This window comes from Balaenoptera musculus, chromosome 2 (genome assembly GCF_009873245.2).
Source record: "Balaenoptera musculus isolate JJ_BM4_2016_0621 chromosome 2, mBalMus1.pri.v3, whole genome shotgun sequence".
Taxonomy (NCBI): domain Eukaryota; kingdom Metazoa; phylum Chordata; class Mammalia; order Artiodactyla; family Balaenopteridae; genus Balaenoptera; species Balaenoptera musculus.
This window is the reverse complement of record NC_045786.1, coordinates 49399090-49422000: the sequence shown is the minus strand read 5'-3', so window position 1 is coordinate 49422000 and position 22911 is coordinate 49399090. Positions and strand designations below refer to the sequence as shown.

The following is a 22911-nucleotide window of genomic DNA, read 5'->3' as shown; positions in this document are numbered from 1 at the left end:
GGCCCAAACCCTCCTAGACTGCTTGGTTTCCTTGTCTTGCAGAAATTAAGACAAATGTGTTTTTCTTGGAAACCGAGTCTCTAACCACTACTCGCAAGTTCCACTGACAGAGAGAAAGCTGTATTCATTTACTCAGTGCATTTTGCTGAAATAACCCCTAATTGGAGTCCCTGAGTGTTTCATTCGGTGGTAAGTGCTTGAGAAGTCAAAGTTGTGGGGATGCCATCATTGCAGAGACTTCTGCTCACGGTGCTGTCTCCCCACCCACTGTGCTCTGTGAAATGCTGCTTAGTGGACCAGGGTTGGTGAGTGTATGTATGTGGGGAGAGGCATATAGGCTCAAACAGTGAATTATACTTGGTTGTTCATTTTGACCTTTATGTTTTCCAGCAAGTGATTTCTTTAATGCATGTGTGTTGCCCATGTTTGGGCTGTTAGAACGTCCTGGAAAAACATTTTTGTAAGCTATGCAGAAGGAAAAGAATTGCTCTGTGTTTCTTCAGAATACATGATAATTGAGTAAAAATATTATTAAGATATTAAAAAATGCTTGGTCAAAACACTAATAAAAATCTGTCCTTGTGCAAAAGCATAGTCTAGTTACTTGTTGGCAAATATATATATATATTTTTAACATCTTTACTGGAGTATAATTGCTTTACAATGGTGTGTTAGTTTCTGCGTATAACAAAGTGAATCAGCTATATATATACATATATCTCCATATCTCCTCCCTCTTGCGTCTCCCTCCCACACTCCCTATCCCACCCCTCTAGGTGGACACAAAGCACTGAGCTGATCTCCCTGTGCTATGCGGCTGCTTCCCACTAGCTACCTATTTTACATTTGGTAGTGTATGTATGTCCGTGCCTCTCTCTCACTTCGTCCCAGTTTACCCTTCCGCCTCCCCGTGTCCCCAAGTCCATTCTCTATGTCTACATTTTTATTCCTATCCTGCCCTTAGGTTCTTCAGAGCCATGTTTTTTTTTTTTTTTTTTTTTTTAGATTCCATATATATGTGTTAGCATACGGTATTTGTTTTTCTCTTTCTGACTTACTTCACTCTGTATGACAGACTCTAGGTCCATCCACCTCACTACAAATAACTCAATTTTGTTTCTTTTTATGGCTGAGTAATATTCTATTGTGTATATGTGCCATATCTTCTTTATCCATTCATCTGTCGATGGACACTTAGGTTCCTTCCATGTCCTGGCTATTGTAAGTAGAGCTGCAATGAACATTGTGGTACATGACTCTTTTTGAATTATGGTTTTCTCAGGGTATATGCCCAGTAGTGGGATTGCTAAGTCATATGGTAGTTCTATTTTTATGTTTTTAAAGAATTTCCATACTGTGCTCCATAGTGGTTGTATCAATTTGCATTCCCACCAACAGTGCAAGAGTGTTCCCTTTTCTCCACACCTTCTCCAGCATTTATTGTTTGTAGATTTTTTGATGATGGCCATTCTGACTGGTGTGAGGTGATAGCTCATTGTAGTTTTGATTTGCATTTCTCTAATGATTAGTGATGTTGAGCATCCTTTCATGTGTTTGTTGGCAATCTGTATATCTTCTTTGGAGAAATGTCTATTTAGGTCTTCCACCCATCTTTGGATTGGGTTGTTTGTTTTTTTGATATTGAGCTGCATGAGCTGCTTGTATATTTTGGAGATTAATCCTTTGTCCATTGCTCCTTTGGCAAATATATTCTCTCATTCTGAGGTTTCTCCCATTCTTTTCATCTTGTTTATGGTTTCCTTTGCTGTGCAAAAGCTTTTAAGTTTCCTTAGGTCCCATTTCTTTATTTTTGTTTTTATTTCCATTTCTCTAGGAGGTGAGTCAAAAAGGATCTTACTGTGATTTATGTCATAGAGTGTTCTGCCTATGTTTTCCTCTAAGAGTTTTATAGTGTCTGGACTTACATATAGGTCTTTACTCCATTCTGAGTTTATCTTTGTGTATGGTGTTAGCAGGTGTTCTAATTTCATTCTTTTACATGTAGCTGTCCAGTTTTCCCAGCACCACTTATTGAAGAGGCTGTCTTTTCTCCATTGTATATTCTTGTCTCTTCATCAAAGATAAGGTGACCATATGTGCGTGGGTTTATCTCTGGGCTTTCTATCCTGTTCCATTGATCTATATTTCTGTTTTTGTGCCAGTACCATACTGTCTTGATTACTGTAGCTTTGTAGTATAGTCTGAAGTCAGGGAGCCTGATTCCTCCTGCTCTGTTTTTGTGTCTCAAGATTGGTTTGGCTATTCGGGGTCTTTTGTGGTTCCATACAAATTGTGAAATTTGATGAATATGTTTTTAATCATAAGAATTAAATATGAATACTGACAGATCATCTTGTTTTCATTTCTTGCCTTTTTTTAAATTGAGATTTCCCCCACCCTGGCCCTAATTCCATTTTTTTCTCTCTCCTATTTTGAAATTTAATATCTATATTTCTATTCTTTTAGGGGCTAACTTAGACATTTTAATGTGCATGTTAATTCTAATTAATTCTGAAATTAATCAGTTTTAAACTTTCTCTGGAATCATATAAGGGCCTTGAAATGCCTTCACTCAAATTACTTCCTTCCCAATTTCTGTGCTATGTGTTATGTAACACCTTAGTTCTATTATGATGTTTTTTTTTTTTAATCTCCTTAAATTAGAAGTTTTTGTTTTGTATGGTCAGCTTTGGCTTGGCTTTTATGCACATGTTTCTCATTTTCTTTGCTCCCATTCCTTCTTCTCCTTTTTTTTAAAAATAAATTTATTTATTTAATTTTTGGCTATGTTGGGTCTTCGTTTTTGTGCATGGGCTTTCTTTAGTTGCGGTGAGCGGGGGCTACTCTTTGTTGTGGTGTGCGGGCCTCTCATTTACAGTGGCTTCTCTTTGTTGTGGAGCACAGGCTCTAAGTACGCGGGCTGCAGTAGTTGTGGCACGCGGGCTCAGTAGTTGTGGCTCATGGGCTCTAGAGCACAGGCTCAGTAGTTGTGGCGCACGGGCCTAGTTGATCCGCGGCATGTGGGATCTTCCCGGACCAGGGCTCGAACCCATGTCCCCTGCATTGCTTAACCACTGAGCCATGAGGGAAGTCCCTCCCATTCCTTCTTGACTGATTTCCTTTTGAGGTCAATTTCCTTTCCCTTGATAATAGGCATCCTTTAGAAATAACATTAGGGAGGATCTGCTGGTAGTAAACTCAGGTTTTATTTTTCTAAAATGTTTTTTATTTCACTCACATTGTTGGAAGTTACTTCTGCTGGATGGAGGGTGAAAGTTATTTTCCTTTCCCACTTTAAAAATGTTCTTCCATTGTCTCCTGGCTTCCATAGTTGCTGTTGAGAAGGCAGCTGTCAATGAAGCTGTCCTTCTATTGGGAGGATGTGTCTTTCCCTTCTGGCTGCTTTCATGGTCATCTTTTTGTATTGGGTTGGTGAAAAGGTTCATTCAGTTTTTTCCATAAGATGGCTCTAGTAGCACTTAGTTGGCTTTAACTTCATTTGAAACAATTTTGTTAGATTGTATTGTGACAGCTGTGGTACCAGCATGCATTTAAAAAAACTTATCAAAATTGGTGAATTTTTGTATAGACATTTTCATATTGAAGATGGAAGAAAAAAAGCAACATTTTCAGCATATTATGCTTTATTATTTCAAGAAAGGTAAAAAAGCAACTGAAACACAAAAAAAGATTTGTGCAGTGTATGGAGAAGGTGCTGTGACTGATTGAACGTGTCAAAAGTGGTTGGTGAAGTTTTGTGCTGGAAATTTCTCACTGGACAATGCTCCACAGTCGGGTAGATCAATTGAAGTCGATAGTGATCAAATCGAGACATTAATTGAGAACAATCAACATTATACCATGCGGGAGATAGCTGACATACTCAAAATATCCAAATCAAGCATTGAAAATCATTTGCACCAGCCTGGTTATGTTAATGGCTTTGATGTTTGGGTTCCACATAAGTTAAGCGGAAAAAAACCTTCTTGACAGTACTTCCACATGTGATTCTCTACTTAAATGTAACGAAAGCATTCCGGTTTTTAAAACAAATTGTGACGGGCGATGAAAAGTGGATACTGTACAATAACCGTGGAATGGAAGAGACTGTGGGGCAAGCGAAATGAACCACCATCAACCACACCAAAGGTCGGTCTTCATCCAAAGAAGATGATGTTGTGTATATGGTGGGATTGGAAGGGAGTCCTCTGTTATGAGCTCCTTCTGGAAAACCAAATGATTGATTCCAACAAGTACTGCTCCCAAGTAGACCAACTGAAATCAGCACTCGATGAAAAGCATCTGGAATTAGTCAAAAGAAAATGCATAATCTTCCATCAGGATAACGCAAGACCACATGTTTCTTTGATGACCAGGCAAAAACTGTTACAGCTTGGCTGGGAAGTTCTGATTCATCCGCTGTATTCACCAGACACTGCACCTTTAGATTTCCATTTATTTCGGTTTTTACAAAATTCTCTTAATGGAAAAAGTTTCAATTCCCTGGAAGACTGTAAAAGGCACCTGGAACAGTTCTTTGCTCAAAAAGATAAAAAATTTTGGGAAGATGGACTTATGAAGTTGCCTGAAAAATGGCAGAAGGTAGTGGAACAAAACGGTGTATAGGTTGTTCAATACATTTCTTGGTGAAAATGAAAAATGTGTCTTTTATTTTTATTTAAAAACTGAAGGAACTTTTTGGCCAACCCAATATTTATTGTTTTGCAGCTTGACCACAGTGTGTTTAGGAGGGGAGTTTTCTTTATTTTTCCTCCTTTGGGGTTGGTTGGGATCCCAAAGTCAGAGGACAGGTGTCTTTCATTAATTCTGGAAAAATTTCAAACAAATTTCCTCAAATCTTGACTCTTCCTTACTATTTTTTCTCCTTCTGGAACTTCAATTACATTGTTGGTAGACCTTATCATTCTTCTCTCCATCTCTCTTAACCTGCCTTTCATGTTTTCCACTTGTTCTGTCTTTCTGTGCTGCATTTCTGGGTAATTTCTTCAGATCTATTTTTCTGTTCATTGGCTATTTCAGACATAAATTTCTAGAAGCTCTACTTTCTTTCCCCCTAGAATGTTATTGGGCAATTTAAAAAATCTTGGCCCTTTATATTCCCTATTTAAAGTTCTTCAAACATATTTCATATCTCTATCTTCTGTATTAGATAATTTCAATATCTGCAGTCTTATGGGTCTGAGTCTATAGTTTGTGCTCTTTTGTGGCAGTTTATTTCATCATATGTTAGAGATTTTTGAAATCAGGTCTGAATGACCCCAAAGCTCTTGCCCTCGTGCCCAAACCTCATTCTCTATGTGGCCTGATGTTGGGGAGGTCTGATGAGGTGGCATCATTTTGTGGGTGCTTCATCTGTGTTTTTATTCTGGTTCAGTTTGTAATACCTCAAGGAAAATCGTATTTTTGAATAATGTACATCTTATTCTTCTGTTGGCAGGTTCATCAATTTCCCCCTTTGGAAAGACCTGGGATCTTAACAGAAATTAGACTGTTTCCAATGTTAGTTTATAAATGTCACAATATGAAAGCTACTAGTTGAATTTCATTGACTTATATGAAGTGGAGGGGTTAAAGTAGAAAGTCAGCTTGGCCCCTCACCCCACACATCCATCTAGCAGCAGGTTCTGCCGTGTCCACTGCTAACATCTAGCTCAAGCCTGCCATCTCCTTCTCATCATCTAAACTGCCACCATTAGTCTAAGCCATCATCATCACTTGACTCAACTTGCACTGCCCCTGGTTCGGATTCCTGTTGCAGTGTGATCTGGAGGAGGCAGTAAACACACACTCCAGTTATCATGCCCCGCTGGGGACCCTTCAGCATCCTCCTACTGCATTCTTCTTGAAACCTGAAGTCGGAACTTGGCCAGCGTCCTATTACTCCAGCCCCTGTCTGCCTGCTTCCTGTGACCTTGCCCTTCTCCTCTTGGCCAGCCATGCTGCAGGCACGCTGGCCACCCGTGAGCGCTTGGACTCCCTCCGCTCCTTTCTTCCTCCAGCAGGGGCTGTTCCTTCAGTCTGGGTGGCTCTTGATCTTGCTCTGCATGAGGCGAACATTTTATTCTTCAGTCCTTCTGCTTAAAGGTTATCTCCTTAGAGAAACCTTCGCTGGTCATCCTGTCCTGTCTCCCACCTCCCTTGTCACTCGCCTCCCTCCATGCCATGGGGGTATTAACTGTTTTTATGTCTCCCGCCCAGGCGGTAAGTTCTATAAGAGCAGAGGCCACTTCTGCTTTTTCACCACTGTATCGACTAGCACTTAGCACAGTGTCTGGCAATAGTAGGAAAGTTCCTAAATGATGACCATGATTGTTTTATATTATACATTTATAAAATAGCTTTATAGCAGAAAGTTTTTTCAAACCTTTGCTGTGGTGTTGGTATTGAATGTGATCAGGGTCTGATGAGACCTCTTTCCAGGACCACAGGGTATCAGGAAGACCTTGGTCTAACCTGAGGTCACCCTTGGGCAGGCACCCTGGGAGCAGGTATCATAGAAGCCTCAGGGTATTACTACTACTACTACTACTACTACTACTACTACTACTACTACTACTACTACTACTACTACTACTACTACTACTACTACTACTACTACTACTACTACTACCACCACCACCACTACTACAGTACTATTACTACTATTATTATATTTTACTATTACTACTATTATTATTTAAAAAAAATATATATATATTATATTTTTTAAAAAGTAGTTTTTTTCCTCCAAGCCTTAAAGTACAAATGACAATGCGCACTCAGTCTGTCCTCTTTTCACTGCTGCCACCTCCCAGCTTCTGCCTCTTTCTTGGGAGTGTGGCTCAGATGGACAGTGGGCAGAGGTGGCATCATTGCCCTGTGATGCAGCTGCTGTGATGAATCCTGTGTAGATAGCCCATTTAGACCACATCAGCCTTGCCACTTATCTCTTTGTGAATTCATGTCATTCTAATTCTTACAGGCTTTCAAAGTAGGTGTTAAAAGTTATGAATATGTGGGCAAAAGAGTTAATAGACATTTCTCCAAAGACACACAAATGGCCAGTAAGCACGTGAAAAGATGCTCAACATCACTAACCATTAGGGAAATACAAATCAAAACCACAGTGAGATACCACTTCACATCCATTTGGATGGCTGTTATCAGAAAAAGCAGAAAATGACAAGTGTTGGGTGAGAATGCAGAGAAATTGGAACCTTTGTGCATTGCTGGTGTAAAATGGTGCAGCCACTGTAGGGTATGGCAATTCTTCAAAAAATTAAACATAGAACTACCGTATGACCCAGCAATTCCACTTCTGGGTATATCCCCAAAAGACGTGAAAGCAGGGACTAGAAGAGATATTTCTAGATCTATATTCATGGCAGCATTATTCACAATAGCCAAAAGGTGGAAGCAATCCAAGTGAACATCAACAGATGAATGGATAAGCAAAATGGCATGTATGTATATATATAATGGAGTATTATTATTACCATTATTACTGGTATTATTAATACCAGCCTTAAAAAGGCAGGTATTTTAAACAGTACTATACTGAGCACTAGCTGCCTTTTGGTGCTGGTACACAATGTGTGGTCCTTGACACAATATAAATTAGTAAGTACACAAATTGGTGAAAGTACTTCTGGAAATCTCAAGATCTGGGTTTGAATCTCAGCCCCATTACTAACTTTCCATTTTTGAGAATGTTTCCACTTCTGAAAAATGGGGTCAGTTCTTTGTTCTTTCTTGACTTCAAAGGGTTGATGTAAGTTTCAAACAAAGGAGGAAGTGTGACAGCCCTTTTGTTTTCTGGAAAATACTGTACAAATGTAAGGTATAAAAGGGTACATTTTAATGTGAGAACATATCACTATTTTTCTAATGCTTTCTCTCCCAACTAGTACTTGAGAAACTTTGTTTATCCACAGAAGGCAGAATGTTAACTTTCTTTTATATGTCTTCAATTTAAAACTGCGCTGGTACTAACATGGATGAAAATATTTCTATTCGGCAGGTACTTCTTCATCTACTTTTCAGTTTTACCCAGAAAAGACCAGTGCCCTTATAAAATGTAGTTTTCTCAACACATTTCCAGATATTGGGAAGTGACTACACTTTCCCTAAGCGACTCATTGTCTAGGTTTAAGGTAATCCCATTCTTCTCCATTCATTCTCCATGTGGGGTAGTCCGGGTGATGAGGCTGAGTGCTTAAACAGGGGGCACCAGCTTAATCTAGAATTGGGTCATGGAGACTGAGGACTAGTCTACTTTCAGCTCTCCTTGTTGCTTTGCACAGGGCTGAGCATGCCAGATAGAGACCTAATTTTTGTCCTCTTTAGAAATATTATTGTTAGCAGTGTAATAGATGGACATATAGGGATGTGATTTCTGGATGAAAGTTTATAAAGTCTATTAACAACCACAGTTTTTGGGTAAGTTCTGAGAAATGTTATTCTGTGACTAATGGGTAAAACATGGTGATGAGTTATTTTTCTTCCTCTCGTGTGCTGTGTGGTTTAGGGCTCTGCTTCCTTGCTGGTCAACTGCCCCCCCACCCCGCCCAGCCTTTTCCCACCAGCTTAAGGACCACCACATCTTGTGGTGGTGTTACTGATACTGGGATTTGATATTTTTACAAGTTCTTGGTCAGTTAAATTCAGGATACAAAGAGTCAGGCTCTCCATGTTCTTCTGAGTATGTGCCAGAGCTCTCTTCCTTCTGGTAAAGGTTAGACAAATAGGGCACCGTAATGATGACCACATGGGGTGGAGGAGTTCAAGTTCAAGGCAGGCCAGAGCTTCCTGCAGCTGTATCAGATGAGGACCCCTCTTCTGTTACCATTCATAAGGAAGCAGACATTTGAGATGCTGTTTCCTCCTGTCTGCCCCAAATAGGGCTCCACATTTGTCCCCAAATGTGACACCTCTTTGAATGCAAAAGGAACAGTATGTTTCAGACCCACTTCAGATCCTTTTGAATGATTCAGGGGGAAAAATAGTTTAATCTTTGTATCATTTGCCTAAGGATAAGATGCACCAATGCTCAGATTATGAGACCTTCATATTAAAAGCAATTAGGATTACATAAATCTTTGTGTGGGTGGCACACAAAGTCATCTGCATATTTTACCATCTTAGATTTGGGACAAGTGATTTATTCTCAGCCAAGGCAATGACAAGTTGCAAGTTGGCCAGTACTAAATCTGTGATAACAGAGCAACAGGCTCCCTGTCAGTTACCAGTAATGAAACCTACCCTGCCACCACCTGCAGACCTCTCCCAGCGCTTCCTCCGTTCCCTGACAACTTTGCTCATCTGCTCAGAAATTCTAACATTTTCTACATTCTGTCTTCCAACATTTTTTTTCAATTCTTTGCTAAGAATATTTTGGCAATCAGATGCTCTTCAAAAACCAACAAAAATATCCAAGTGTGTATTTGCTTCACCTTCTGTTCTCTCCTCCTCTATGTGGAGGATTGTTCTGCTGACACCACGGCCCCCTTGCCTGTGGTCCTTGAGCTCCAGGTATTTGCATATTTGCTATCTGTCTGATAGTGATGGGTCCTCTTGCCCTGACATTATGTCAAAGCACTCTTCTTTAAGATATTGTTTGTCATCTGTCCATCAGTGTTCTGGGACGGGGGTCCCTAGTTAAATAAGTTTGGGAAATAAATGCTGGATTAATCAAATCTCATTGCTGCAGGGTTTCTAAATGTCCAGATTGCTGATAGGCACATAGAACCCCCAGCAGTGAGCTCTGAGCGTCACAGCAGGTCCCCTTTTCCAAACTTGCTGACCTCAGAAACCTCCTTCCACAGCATATCTTGTGAAGCTAGTGTTCCACAGAATATATGTCTGAAAATGCATGATACAAGGGAAGTCAGGAACCTTGGATTCTTTGGCGCTCTTAAAAAAAAAATTAAATGTAATCATACTTTAAGATAGTTCTCAGTTTTAAGGCATCCTGTGGTGAATGCTTTGGAGGGTCAGGATGAAGTTTGCATTTGTGAATACTGAATTTTTTTAAAGCAGGCAGCTTTGAAGTGCATGCCTCACTGGAAATCAGGGACCCTGATGAATTCCTGGTGCTGAATTCTGAGCCATTGAGGTGGCATTTGGAAATCTCCCTTTAGGCACTACCCTACCACCGTGGGTGTGCAAAACACCTGGGTTCAGACACTTCTTGTCTGATGCCCTCTCTCCGGTTAGAAACTAGGCTCCAAGCTCTCTGCTAAGCTCAGAATTAGGCGCTTAACCCTCCTCAGCATATTTCTTCTATAATAAGGATTCCTTCTTCTAATAATTTCCTTTTAGAAGCAAATTACTTTGTGAAGAAAACAACCAGATAGCTTATGTGAAAAAGAAAAGCAAAAATAAAAAAATTCTGTACCCTGGAAACTCAAGATTTGGTACAAAGATCCTGAATGATTTCAGCATTTTCCCTGGAAGGATGCTTTAAGATAGACCTCTGCTTTTGTTTTTTGGGTGACCACAACCAACTTATCCTTAAAGTGAATTCTTAAAATCGGGGTTCGTTGGGGGATTTCAATTTCTTTACTGTCTGCAATGAATTATCATTTCAACTGTGTGCCGTTTTTCATAAAAGCATTTTGCATTGTACTGAAAAGATTACATTCTTTTGGCTTTGGAAAAATATTTCCTGTTGGGTTCAAACCATTAAAGCCTGTTAGCATTTCACATCTGGAAGCTCCTGCCCGAGTCTGCCTTCCATCAGCAGCTCGGCGGCCAGGCTGGCCTCCGGCGCGTGCAGAAGACGCCCCAGACTTGTTTACTTCCCGAGGGCCCCTCTGCAAGGCCCAAATGTGCCCTTGTGGTTGGCGGGTGGGCGGGGCGGGGCGGGGGCGGGGCTTCCTTCCTCTCTGCAATGGAGGCGGGGTCTTGTGTGTGTCTGTGTGTGTGTGTGTGTGTGTGTGTGTGTGTGTGTGTGTGTCCGTCCTGGGTTGGGGAGGGGGTCTCCCTTGCCAGCCAGCATTGGATGCCCCCTCCCCTCTCCTGCCTTAAGCAGCTCCCTTTTTTTTTCACTCCCACCCAGTTTTCCAGAACGCTAACGCAAACATTTTCCGTGTAAGGAGTTGGCCCGAACTTTTCTGATGGGGCAGTTTCCCCAGAGAGAAGAGAAGGAATTAAAACCCCAAAGGCTGGAGCATACTCCTCCTGTCCCCGGCCAGCTTGGGGGGCCCTTTCCCTGGGGTGCAGGGGTCTGGCCCAGCTTAAAGGTTTTAAAAGGGAACCTTTAAGAGATCTTTGGAAATTCCTTTTCGTGGAGGGTTAATTTATCCCCAGAGGCAGGCCTGATGCAGCCCCCGTGCTCACGCTATCGGGCTGATGGATTCTGCTGGGCTTCTGTTGAGAAGACCCCCAGGGACCCGCCCCTGGGCTGCAAGGCAGGAGAGCCCTGAGGGGCCAGGGTGCCCTGGGGATACTGTCCGTCAGGTTCTTTGAGGGGCTCTCACAGCTCCAGCAGCATACCCGGCCAGGGAAATGATTTCATGGTGTACAAGGAGCAAAATACATTCACTGCATTTCTTCTGACCACACTCGGCCAGAGCCAATGCCAGGCAAGCTGTGGCAGCCTCTGGGGGAACCAGGCAGAGGCCCCTAGGCCCAGTGGTCTTGGGTGAGGTACCCCGCCCTGTGCCCCTCCGCAAAACGTGGACGATTACGCTGTCCTCCCAGTCCCCTGTCACCAGAGGTCTCAGCTTGTGTGTGTGTGTGTGTGTGTGTGTGTGTGGTGGGGGGTCATTGATAAGGCTTGTCAGTCAGCCCTCAACCTCACTGGAGTGGACTGAAGGCTTGCCTCTGACAAATATCTGTCCCAAGACACAGGGTCAGCGCCAGAGAGTAAAAGTCCAGGTGGGATTTTTACTTGCTCCTTAAGACGGCATTCCTGGGGGCGTCTGGAGAAAAGGTAGCTATTGAAGTTGCTTTCATGGGAGAATCATGCAGCATGAGTCAGGTGCCCTAGGGCTGAAGCAGCCCACTTCCCAGTATGTTTTTCTTAATTTATTTGAACGTGCACTGAATCTTTTTTCATACCTGTGGGAAGCCACTAGACCAACTGGATGAATAGCAGTTTGAACAGAGAGCTCAGCTAAACAACCACCCACATTTCCGAAGTGCTCAGGATGAGAAAGACATAGGGAGAGGCCTTTGTTGGCGAGGGGTGTTGGGGCCAGGAGAGGAGAGAACAAGCACTCAAGTGTGCCTGGAGGGAGTCTTCACGTTCCTGGTGTGGTGAGGCTGCCTCACCTGCTGACCAATGTGAAAGGCCGAGTTCAGGTGTGTAAGGCCCTGCAGCACAGGGGAAGTGGCCAAGGTGTATCAATTCCCATCCTAAGCCAAGCTGGATTCGAACACGGGACTCAGTAACCCACAGAGCCCTTGCCTTTTGGGGCTCCAGGAAGGCCCCTGGGTGTGCTAGAGTTTGAGATGGGCCTTGAAGATGGCAAGGCAGAAGGAGCTGGGGAGTAGGGGTGCTGCAGAGGAAGGGGGCATGGGATTGTAAAGGGCCTTTGAGGCTTGGTAGAGGAGACTGTCTGGATGGGGTCACTAACATTATCTGAGTGTTTTACACATTCTGAAATCAGATGGACCTTCATGCCCTGGTGTTGCCACTGACTAGCCAAATGGTCTCCTCTTCAGGCCTCAGTTTTCTCATCTGTAAATTGGAGTTAGGCTGGACTCAGTGAAATAAGAGGTGTGGAGCACTCAGCAACCTGCTGGCACCTGGGGCCAGGGAATAGCTACAATATTTTTATTGGTGACAGATGGAGGAAGGATGGGTGGAAAGGGGTGAGGCCAGAGGTTATTGTGAGATGCTGAGGCCTTGAACTGAGAGCATCAGGACGATTGGAGAGAGGTAATGCAGGCTGAGGGTTTGGTGGCAGGTTTGAAGTGGTCCCTGAGCAAGGAACCATCTGGCTTGGCTTGGATCCATCGGCTTTGAGCTGTATGCCTGGAGGGCCCAGTAAGGAGTAGGGAGGGCGTAGAGGTTCAGCTTGAGGGCTGTGTCTGATCAGTTGCTGGGGTCTTCCTGGCCCATCACAGTGAGAAGGAGCCTGGGCTTCCTTGAATGTGTGTGTATAGAGAGAAAACACACATGCACACACACACCACAAGTGTGTGCCTTGAACAGCAGAATATCCCTGCTACCTAGAGGCACAACCTTGTTTAGAAAGAGACCCCCGAGTTCATCATTGACTGTTCATTGTCACTGAATGGACTGTTAATTTTTCATGTCTTTATTTGAAACATTTTAATCAGTGCATTTATAGTTGTAATTTTTTGGTATGCATTTCACACTCAAATAAATACTTAAAAAATTGAATAGCGGGAGAGTGTATTTACTCATCTCTTTGCCACTCTGTGTGCTGGTGACGTTTTCACCATGAAAAGTCAGGGGCAGGGGGAGGGGCTCATGCAGGACTGAGGCCTAGTCCACCCCTGCTCTTGACATCCTCTGTTTTCTATGAGCACTGCCCCCGATCAACAGCAGTAAAATTCAGCATAGGCAAGCTTGGTGAACTGGAGACATGAAACTTTTTGCTGCTAGGAGCAGTCTCTGTTCCCTGAAAAGTGACTGCAGAAGGAATGGAGATTCTGAGAGAAAGTAGGAAGCTGATATTTCAGTGGGTGTTTATGCGCAGGCTTATCTTCCTTGAGGAGGCAGAGGAGGAGGAGGGGGGGACGAGGAGGAGGGGGGGAGGAGGAGGAGAGGGAGGGGGGAGGGGGAGGGGAGGAGAGGGAGGGGGAGAAGACAGCTGCTTTGGCACCCTTCCCACCATAGGAGGCCCAGAAATGCATCAGAGGAGGGGACCACGGAAGGGCAGAAGCTACAGAGCCCCCTCCCACTTAGGGATGTGCCAGCCAGAGATGAGCCAGCATCTCAAGGGAAAACCAACTGCCATTTCCAAGCTGAATTGGATGCTCTCAATTTGTATGATTATTCGAGGATATACTTTTCCTCTAAAAGTGCGGTGTTAAGAAAGAGATGCTGAGTAGAGCTGGGAGATAACTTGCAAATTAATCTGTGCAATAGTCTATCTGTGGGGCTTCCCTGGTGGCGCAGTGGTTGAGAGTCTGCCTGCCAATGCAGGGGACATGGGTTCGAGCCCTGGTCGGGGAAGATCCCACATGCCGCGGAGCAACGGGGCCTGTGAGCCACAATTACTGAGCCTGCGCGTCTGGAGCCTGTGCTCCGCAACAGGAGAGGCCGCGATGGTGAGAGGCCCGCGCACCGCGATGAAGAGTGGCCCCCCGCTTGCCACAACTAGAGAAAGCCCTCGCACAGAAACGAAGACCCAACACAGCCATAAATAAAATAAATAAATAAAATTAAAGAAAAAAGAAAATGCTCCCTATTTCACTTACAAAAATTAATTAAAAAAAAATAGTCTATCTGTGAATGGCCATGTCGGTTTACACATGTAGTTTTATAGTTCATACTAACTAGTACGTTTAAACTCTCTTACAATAAAGCAGTCCAATTAAAGGAGAAGAATTGACAAATCTTAACTTCGTGGCAAATGTAAGCTGGCAAACTAAAAACTCAGGCTGGATTTTGTCAAAGTTAGCAAGGTTCTAAGCAGCTGGGGTCAGCTCTCAGGGTACCTGTTTGTACATGTGGCCGCGGTGGCGGACACTACTAGAAAATACTTGGGAAACCATTTGATAGTTAGGGGGTATGAAAGGAAGTTTCTGCAGTGGTCTAAGAGGGTTCACATTGAACCTCATGTCTCCTTAGGGTTGGTGCCAACCCCACCATCAGGAATGTCCTCTATTTTCTTTTGGTTCCTGCTGCTACACTGCTCTTTTCTTTTTCACTTAAAAAAAAATAGGTGAACATAATTTTTAAAGCAAGTTTCAATTGGCTGCTTTTTTCTTTTCATATTCAAGAAATAAGTGCCTTTTATTTCAATGAGAGAGTAAAGCTCATGTCATTTCTTGCCTTCCTTTTCCCCTAGCAGGCATTTACCCAGTGGATATTTTGGAAGATGACCCTGCTGGGCATCGGGAAGCGGCTCTGGCTTACTGTGCCACTCTTGGGGAAGGAGCATGGCCCTCACCAGAGGTTATCTCTCTTCCCACTGGGGAGCAGGTATGTGTGATCTTCCTCATTGGTGGAGAGTTCTGTAAAATCTAAATTATTAAGAAGGAGAATGTTAGTGAAAGAGCATTACAGATTAAAAAAAATCCTTCTGGAGTGAATACTAGAATAATTCCACTTTGAGAAGCAAAAGGAATCCTGGATTGGGATTCTGAGGTCTTGAGGATAAGTCCAGTTCTATAAAGCAGTCAGCCAAATAGCCTGCTGTGAATCCCATGCCTACCACTTAATAGCTGTGTGACCTTGAGCAAGCGTCTTTACCTCTCTGCTCTTGCTAGTCTCATCTCAGAAGTTGGGACAATAACAGTGCTTACTTCATATTGTTGTTATGAGGATTAAATGAGATGCTGTGTGTATTGCCTGACTGACCTCAGTTTTCCCATTTGTAAGTGAGGGGATTGACTGACCTTTAGTCTCTAAGGTTTGACTTAGTCCTAAAAGTTTCTGACTGGGAATGAAGTTATATCAATTACGATTTTTAGCAATGATAAGATTGAATTTTGAATACGGACTGGAAGAAAACAGAAATGAAAACTATTTGTTAGGACAGTGGGACTGTGGGTGAAATTTAATAATTGTGTTGTTTTTAAGGCCTTCCCCCCTCCCCTGAAGTAAATAAAAAGAATATGTGAATCTTGGGCTGTATCTAAATTTGTTACCTTTTTTTTCAGATTTGAGGCAAAATTTTCTTGTTTTATACGAATAAGATTTCACTCATAACAGAAATCATTGCTCTCTGGCAGGCAAAGTTGGTTGAGGAAGACAGGGTTTTATTTTGCTGTATTGAAGTTGTTCCAGAGTTAATTAAAACAATGGCTTGTACAGTTTATATAGTGTGGCTTCCTTGAGATTTTGGAGATGCTAGTTTGTAATCAACTGGAAGAATCCAGCTCCCATGGGTGATTACTTATTGTTGATCTGCCGAGGGAGGTGGCTGTACTCACACGCTTTCAGCGCCCCCTAGTGACAGCTAAACCAGAAAGCAAGCAAGCTCTCAGTCAAGGCTAGGGGCTTACTCTTGGGGGACTGCGGGGCTGGTGGGCTGCAGGGTTGTTGGACGGAGTCGGGGGGAATGCTAGGTAATCTGAGAAGTGTGGTGAAATACAAGAGTTAGCGCTGAAGTACTTTAGGGTGCAGTTTCAGTCATCTATCTGATTTTATTTCACATTTATTTATGGATTACGTCATTTAACAACAACAAAACCCCCCAATATGTAGTATGCTCACAGAGTGAATAATTTTAGTGTTATTAGCAAAAACATAATAAAATAAGACAGTTACTAAAATTAAGTTGTTTTAATGGGATAGAAATGCTGAAATGTCTTTCTACCTATTTGCTTCTCCCCCTTCTAAAAAAAGAGTCCTGAAAATAATCGTTTGGTTTCCTACCATTTTAGCAATTAATTAAGAAATGGTAGCAGTTTCCTACCATTTAGCAGGTTTTGAAATAGTCTGATTTGCGGTGATGATGGACCTCCTCATTGCTTTTAGCAAATTTAACTTTTCTTTTTGAAACCAGAGAAGTTTTTTTAAACAAACAAAAAAGACAAGGATGTGCCACACCACATCACTCTGGTCCTCCTCAAAGTCTTGTCTTTTCATAATTAACTCTGTTTTCAGTCTTGAAATTGTCTTATCATATTTAAAATACAATAATACTTACTGATTTTTCTTGGTTATAGAACAGTATATGCTCAGGGGATACTATTTGGGAACTGTAGACAAGGACAGAGAAAATAAAATCACCCATGTTAATTGCTATGAACATTTTGGTGTGTTTCCATTGGATTTTATTTCTGGGCATGCATTTTTAACATTCAGATCACACTTGGAGTACAATATTGTCTATAATAAGCATCGTTCTATGTTGATACAATGCTTTTTACATATTGTTTTTAATGGCCTTGTAGTGGCCGTCTGATGGGTGAACTGTGCTTCATGTAGCCACCGCGGGGAGCCAGCTGGGGACTCTTCGTTAAGGTGACTTGAAGACTGGGAGCCACCAAGATGTTTATGGGTCTCAGGATTTCTTAAGAAACAATTCTCTGAAACCACGGAGGCCTGCTGTAAACTTTTACAAGCAGCCTGCCTGCCTCACTCAGCCGACACGTCCTTTTCTCATTTTCTTACACTCTCCTCGGTTTTCAAAACAGACTTCGGAGTGGAGCGTGTTGTCCTTTTGCTTTGGGAGCTGAGGCCAGTGGGTTTGATGGCCGGGAACAGAACTTGGCAAGTGGGTGCTTGAGAGAAGGCTCTGGGGCAGCCCAGCATCAGAGACCCCGCATGTGCTGCTTGGTATTCCTTGTGGTCATGAGCAAACAGGTGCTGGGCACTGAGGATCTTCACCCCGGGGCTGCCTCAGAGCCAGAGCTGAGACTACAGGGCCCAGAGAGGGTGTGGGTTTCTTGAGGCTGCTTGCAGGGATCCGAGCCAGGGCAGCAGGCAGCCTGAGTGGCATTGCGGGTGGACGCAGGCTTGTCTAGGCTGTTTGCGTAGAGTGGCTGCAGGGGGACAGTTGAGGTTGGCTTGGCAGGTGCAGCCTGAGGTTGGGATGTGGCCTTCTGCTTTGGCAGGCGGAGGCCCGACGGGGATTCGGGTGGGGAAGGCTGCTGGGGCAGGAAGTGAATGGAAGGAGAGACCGCAAGGGGGTCAGCTGAGGAAATGTTCAGTCATTACTTGGATAGACAGACAGGTGAGCAAGGGGAAGAGCAGGTTTACTGGGTGGGAGATAGAGGAAGGGCCGTTGTCAGATTGCCCTCGTGTTTAGCTCAGAGTGGGTAAGGTTTCCATTTTCATGTTGCCTCCATCCTGTCAATTAAAAAAAAATTTATTTATTTTTATTTACTTTATTTTTGGCTGTGTTGGGTCTCCATTGTGGTGCTCGGGCTTCTCATCGCGGTGGCTTCTCTTGTTGCGGAGCACGGGCTCTAGGCACGCGAGCTTTAGTAGTTGTGGCTCGTGGGCTCTAGAGCGTAGGCTCAGTAGTTGTGGTGCACGGGCTTAGTTGCTCTGCGGCATGTGGGATCTTCCTGGACCAGGGCTTGAACCCGTGTTCCCTGCATTGGCAGGCAGATTCTTAACCACTGCGCCACCAGCGAAGCCCCGTCCTGTCAAATTAACTTCCGTGCAACAGTGTTCTTTCAGTGAATATTGTGCTAATTTAATTGTTAAGCAATTTCTTGTGCCCTTACTGTGGTAACAGAACAAAATGGTGATTTTACTATTTTTTCAGGTTAAACTTGAAGCTTCGTCTGTTTGCTTTTGCACTGTGCACTGTGATGAACCTCAACATAAAATCTTGGTCTTGGTTAATCCCCAGGACACAAAGACAGGTTGGTAGTTATTAATCAATTTAATAAACAAGGATTCTGATTTGTTTACAACAAATGGAATCAAACACCTCAGAAATGATGGTTGTACTCTTCGGCTGGACTTAGAAGGACATCAAGGCAGAACTGATTTATTTTCAGCTTTTAGAGATCTGGTAAGGCATTATGATTTCTGTTTATTGACACACATATTGATTGTTGTATTGAAGACACCAGACACCTTCTTGCCCATAGTGACAGTACTCAGAGCTGCTTTTAAGGGTAACACTTACTGTTCTTATTAATGACATTGTATGCACAAGGTGGAGCCCTTTTGTTGGAGTGTCACCGCAGCCCTGCGAAGCACAGGGACCATTCTTATCCCTGCCGGACAGGTGAGGAAATGAGGCCTCTGATGGTCAGCTGGTGTAGGGTAGGGGATTTTTGCAAGGTGATTATCCGGTGGGGTTTTGTTTCTGGTGGTGAAATTTATGTAATCTGTAACTCATTTATTCTCCCTCTGCATTATGAAGAGCCTGCTTTTGACCAATTTCAGCTTCTTGGAGTGAGTGCTCTGAGCACACGTGGATGGCCGTGCTCAGCTGCATATAGGGCAGGGGTCTGGGGCTGTTGGCAGTGAGCAGTGTGAGGTTGGAGAGCATTCCAGCCTATCAGTCCACCTGGAGCCCAGGCCACCAGTGAGCTGGAAGCAAACTCCTCGTCTCTGACCTCAAGGGAGTCCCAATTCAAATTCAATCCTATTTAGAAATTTACTCCTTTATTATACTTTAATGTGTTTTACAGATTTCCTACAATTCCCATATATTGCTTTCCTAATAAGAAATTTAAAAAACAAACCCTTAGTGAGTTAGCCCTCTTTCAATGTTGTGGTGTCTGGTGAAAGTTTGGGGTTATGGGTCTTTAACTACAATTTGCAAAGGGGCCTCCTTCAGCTCTCCAGCTCCCCTGGAGATGGACTTTTGCCTTAAACACCACATGTCCATCTGGGGTTTGTAGTCAGAGGATGCCCTGTTCGATGGGTGTCACAAAGCCCAAGGTGACCTCCTTGACTGGGGAACGTTATTCACCATGTAGACTGTTGTTAACGCTTCTCTTGTTACTAATCCTGAGACACGAATGTGCTTAGCTAGCTGTCTGGGAGTTTTGGGCATGTTGGCGAAGCCGCCTCCTTGCTCCAGGGCTGGGGGTGGCTGAGCTGTGTGTGAGAGCTTTCTGATCAAGGTTCAGGACATCTCCTATTCCTGTCAGGTCAAGCCCTGGTTGAACAAAGGGACTATGATAACCCCAGGCCTTTGACATTGCCTTGAATTTGCGACTCCAGCTGGCACCAGGTTAGTGAAAGTAACAGGATGTGCACTCCTTGGGAAACAGATTGTCAAAAAACTCTGAAAATATCATTTGCCAGTTTTAAGAAAATGTCCAAATATCAGCAGCCCTCTCCTCTGCCTTTTTTTTGGGCATTTAACAATATTCTGGTTATAGGTCTTTAACTGCAATTTGCATAATGTAAATATATGACTGACTCTTATAAATCTGTTTCCTATTTCTATTGTACTTAATTTTTTGATTGTTTTCAAGAATGTGTTATAATAAATATTCATAAACTCCAAGAAATCTCACTCTGGACCTTTCTTTATATTTCATAGAGCTTTAAATAAAGTTTCCAAATGTTTTCCTGCTGTTGGGGCTCTATGGTTGCTGCAATTTTGTGTGATTTCCAAAAAGCGCTCAGGTGTTATCTACACCTCATGCTCTTTAGTCTGGTATTTTGAAGCAGGCACGATACGTAAATGCACCTCTTGTGGCTTGAAACATGTGGACTCCGAAGCAGCTGGTGGTACCATAGAGCCTCTTCACAGCTTTGACACATGTGCCACTTCAGTCATGTGCTTAGCTGTGACCATTGAGAAGGCTGTCCCTGGTTCCTTTATAATTTTCCAATTATATTTGTGAAGGCCTTGTGTTTGTGTGTATGTGTGGTTAGATGGAAGCTAAAGGGATCAGAGCTGTTTGATAAGCCTGTGTATGAGTTAATTATTGGTAAGCTGATTGAATCCATCATAATAACTTCCAATAACCCTGCGAGCAAATGAAAAACATCCTGGAGTTGTGAATTCCCCAGCGGCAAGTAGTTAATACTCCCGGCGGGCTACCGTGAGGATGTGAGTTCAGGCAGACCTCAGAGACATTGCGCAGGTTCCAGACCACTGCAGTAAAACGAATATCGCGATAAAGAGAATCACACGAATTCTGTGGTTTCTCAGTGCATAGGAAAGTTATATTTACCCTATACTGTAGTCTGTTAAATGTGCAGTAGCATTATGTCTAAAAGAACAATGTACACACCTTAATTAAAAATACTTTATTGCTAAAAAAGCTGACCATCATCTGAGCCTTCAGCAAGTCATAGTAATCTTTTTGTAATAGTGACATCAAAAATCACTGATCACAGATCATCATAACAAATGTAATAATAACGAAAGAGTTTGAAATATTGCGAGAATGACCAAAATGTGACACAAAGACGTAAAGTGAGCAATTGCTGTTGGGAAAATGACGCCGACATAGGGTTGCCACAAACCTTCGATTTGTAAAAAAATGCAATAAAGTGAAGCACAGTAAAGTGAAGCACAGTAAAATGAGGTCTGCCTGCAATGCAGCTGTCCAGCTTTCCCCTGTACGAAACTGGGGATGTGCCTTCCGTGAAGGTGGTTTGTGAAGTACGTGCCCTCGTTCTGTCTGGCTGTTCCCTGCGGGGCTCATGCTTGACTGTTTCTCTAATCAGTGGCTGGTTTCTGTCACCGAGGGGACACAGCCGAAGCTTGCCAAGAACCTCCCTTCCTAAGTTGTTTTGTACCTCCCCACGGCCCTATCTTTCATTTATTTCCCCTTGTTTTACTATTCCTCTTATTTTTAAATTATTAACTGAATTCAAGTGTTTACAAAGATTAAAAAAATAACTCCCCTCATCAAAAAAGTAGTCTTTTCTTACCTCCTGTATTAAATCAAAACTGCTTATCCTGGCATTCCAGATTCCCATCAACTGATGGCCTTTTGCTTCTCTCATTTCTTCCTGGGACCTGCAGAATAGAATAGATGAACCTGGACTTTGGCATCAGATTCAACAGACTTGGCATCCTGGCTCTGACAACTGACTGACCCGGATAAGTGATTTGGCCTCTCCGAGTCTCAGTTTGGTCATTTGCAAAATGGGGGCATCTTAGCTACTTCACAAGGTAGTTGTGAGGATGAAATGATTTGTGGCAGAAAATCTGATGCTTTGGACCATCTAGGGCAGAGAGTAGCCATGAAATTAGAAGTATTCTTCCATCATGGTGCACTTTTGCATGTTCTTCTCTGTCTCTGAGTGCTGTGTTATAGAAGCACAGGGTTTTAGAATGGGAGACCTTCTTGTCAACTGCTGGCCAAACTTTGGCAGCTGAATTACCTCCCTGACGGATTCTGCTTGCAAACCTCTTGGAGAGGAAGGTAACACCACACTAGGGCAATCTAGTCTGTTTTTGAACCACTCTAATGGTAAGACCATTGTTCTTTCTACTAATCCAAAACTGCCTCGTTGGATAATGTCATGCAGTCCATCCAAAAGCAGCCAGAGATCAAGGATGGGCTGGGGAGGATGTACCTCTACACCACCTGGATAAAAAGAAACAGGTGGCAGTTCTCATCCTTGGAAGCGCAGTGAGCCTGGACATTGCAGTGGGCTGCTGGAAAGCACATGGAACCTGGGGCTGCCTTAATGGAAGGATAATGTTCCAGCTCAATTACAGCCCCATTCTCTTTGGTTGCTGCTCAGGATGCAGCTGAAACAAACTGGTGCTTATCCGTGGAGAGCAACCATGGGGGTTGAGAGGGCTTGAAACCATTTGAACAAGGCTCGAGGAAACTAGGGCTATTTATCTTTAGAGAAGGGAGACAAGGGTCCAGAAGCTCACAGTTGAAAGGGTGTTTAGATCATTAGGTCCAGTGCTTTCCAAGATGATTTTAGGTGGTACAGCTGAATTTCAGAAGGAGAAAAAGGATGATCTTTTGAATTTTATTTCAATTTTAAATATATCAAGGAAAGAGATTCTGTTTCCTACTAATATGGCTTTAACACTTAGCCAACACTTGTTAATCTCCTTTAAAAAAAAAAAAAAAAGAAAGAAAATAGGTCTCCCAGCTGAGCACCCTTAGCTAGACTTTAAAGATCTATCATAGTAAGATTTATTTTTATAATCATAGCAAATGATGCCTCTTTTATGATAGGGCTAAGAAGGTAGTATAGAGATATATCAGAATCACGAAGGTGTTGTCTGGGGCACCGGCTTCTTCTTCTGGGAGAGCCTGGTCTGTTCCGGGACAGCTCTCTTAGAACGTTCTTCTTAAGGAGCCCAAACTGATATGCTCGTGTGTCTCCTCATTGGCCTAGTGCCCCCACAGGGGCCATCC

At 43.1% G+C, this 22911-nt stretch overlaps 1 protein-coding gene across 1 annotated transcript in view; it reads left to right on the top strand.

Annotated features, from left to right (window-relative positions):
• Window positions 1–22911, top strand: part of FAM169B (family with sequence similarity 169 member B) — an 83213-nt gene that overhangs the window by 5163 nt on the left and 55139 nt on the right. The window contains exons 2-3 of the mRNA XM_036841985.1: window positions 14991–15124; window positions 18366–18465. Coding sequence (XP_036697880.1) covers window positions 14991–15124; window positions 18366–18465 — 234 coding nt within the window. The remainder of the gene's footprint in view (window positions 1–14990; window positions 15125–18365; window positions 18466–22911) is intronic.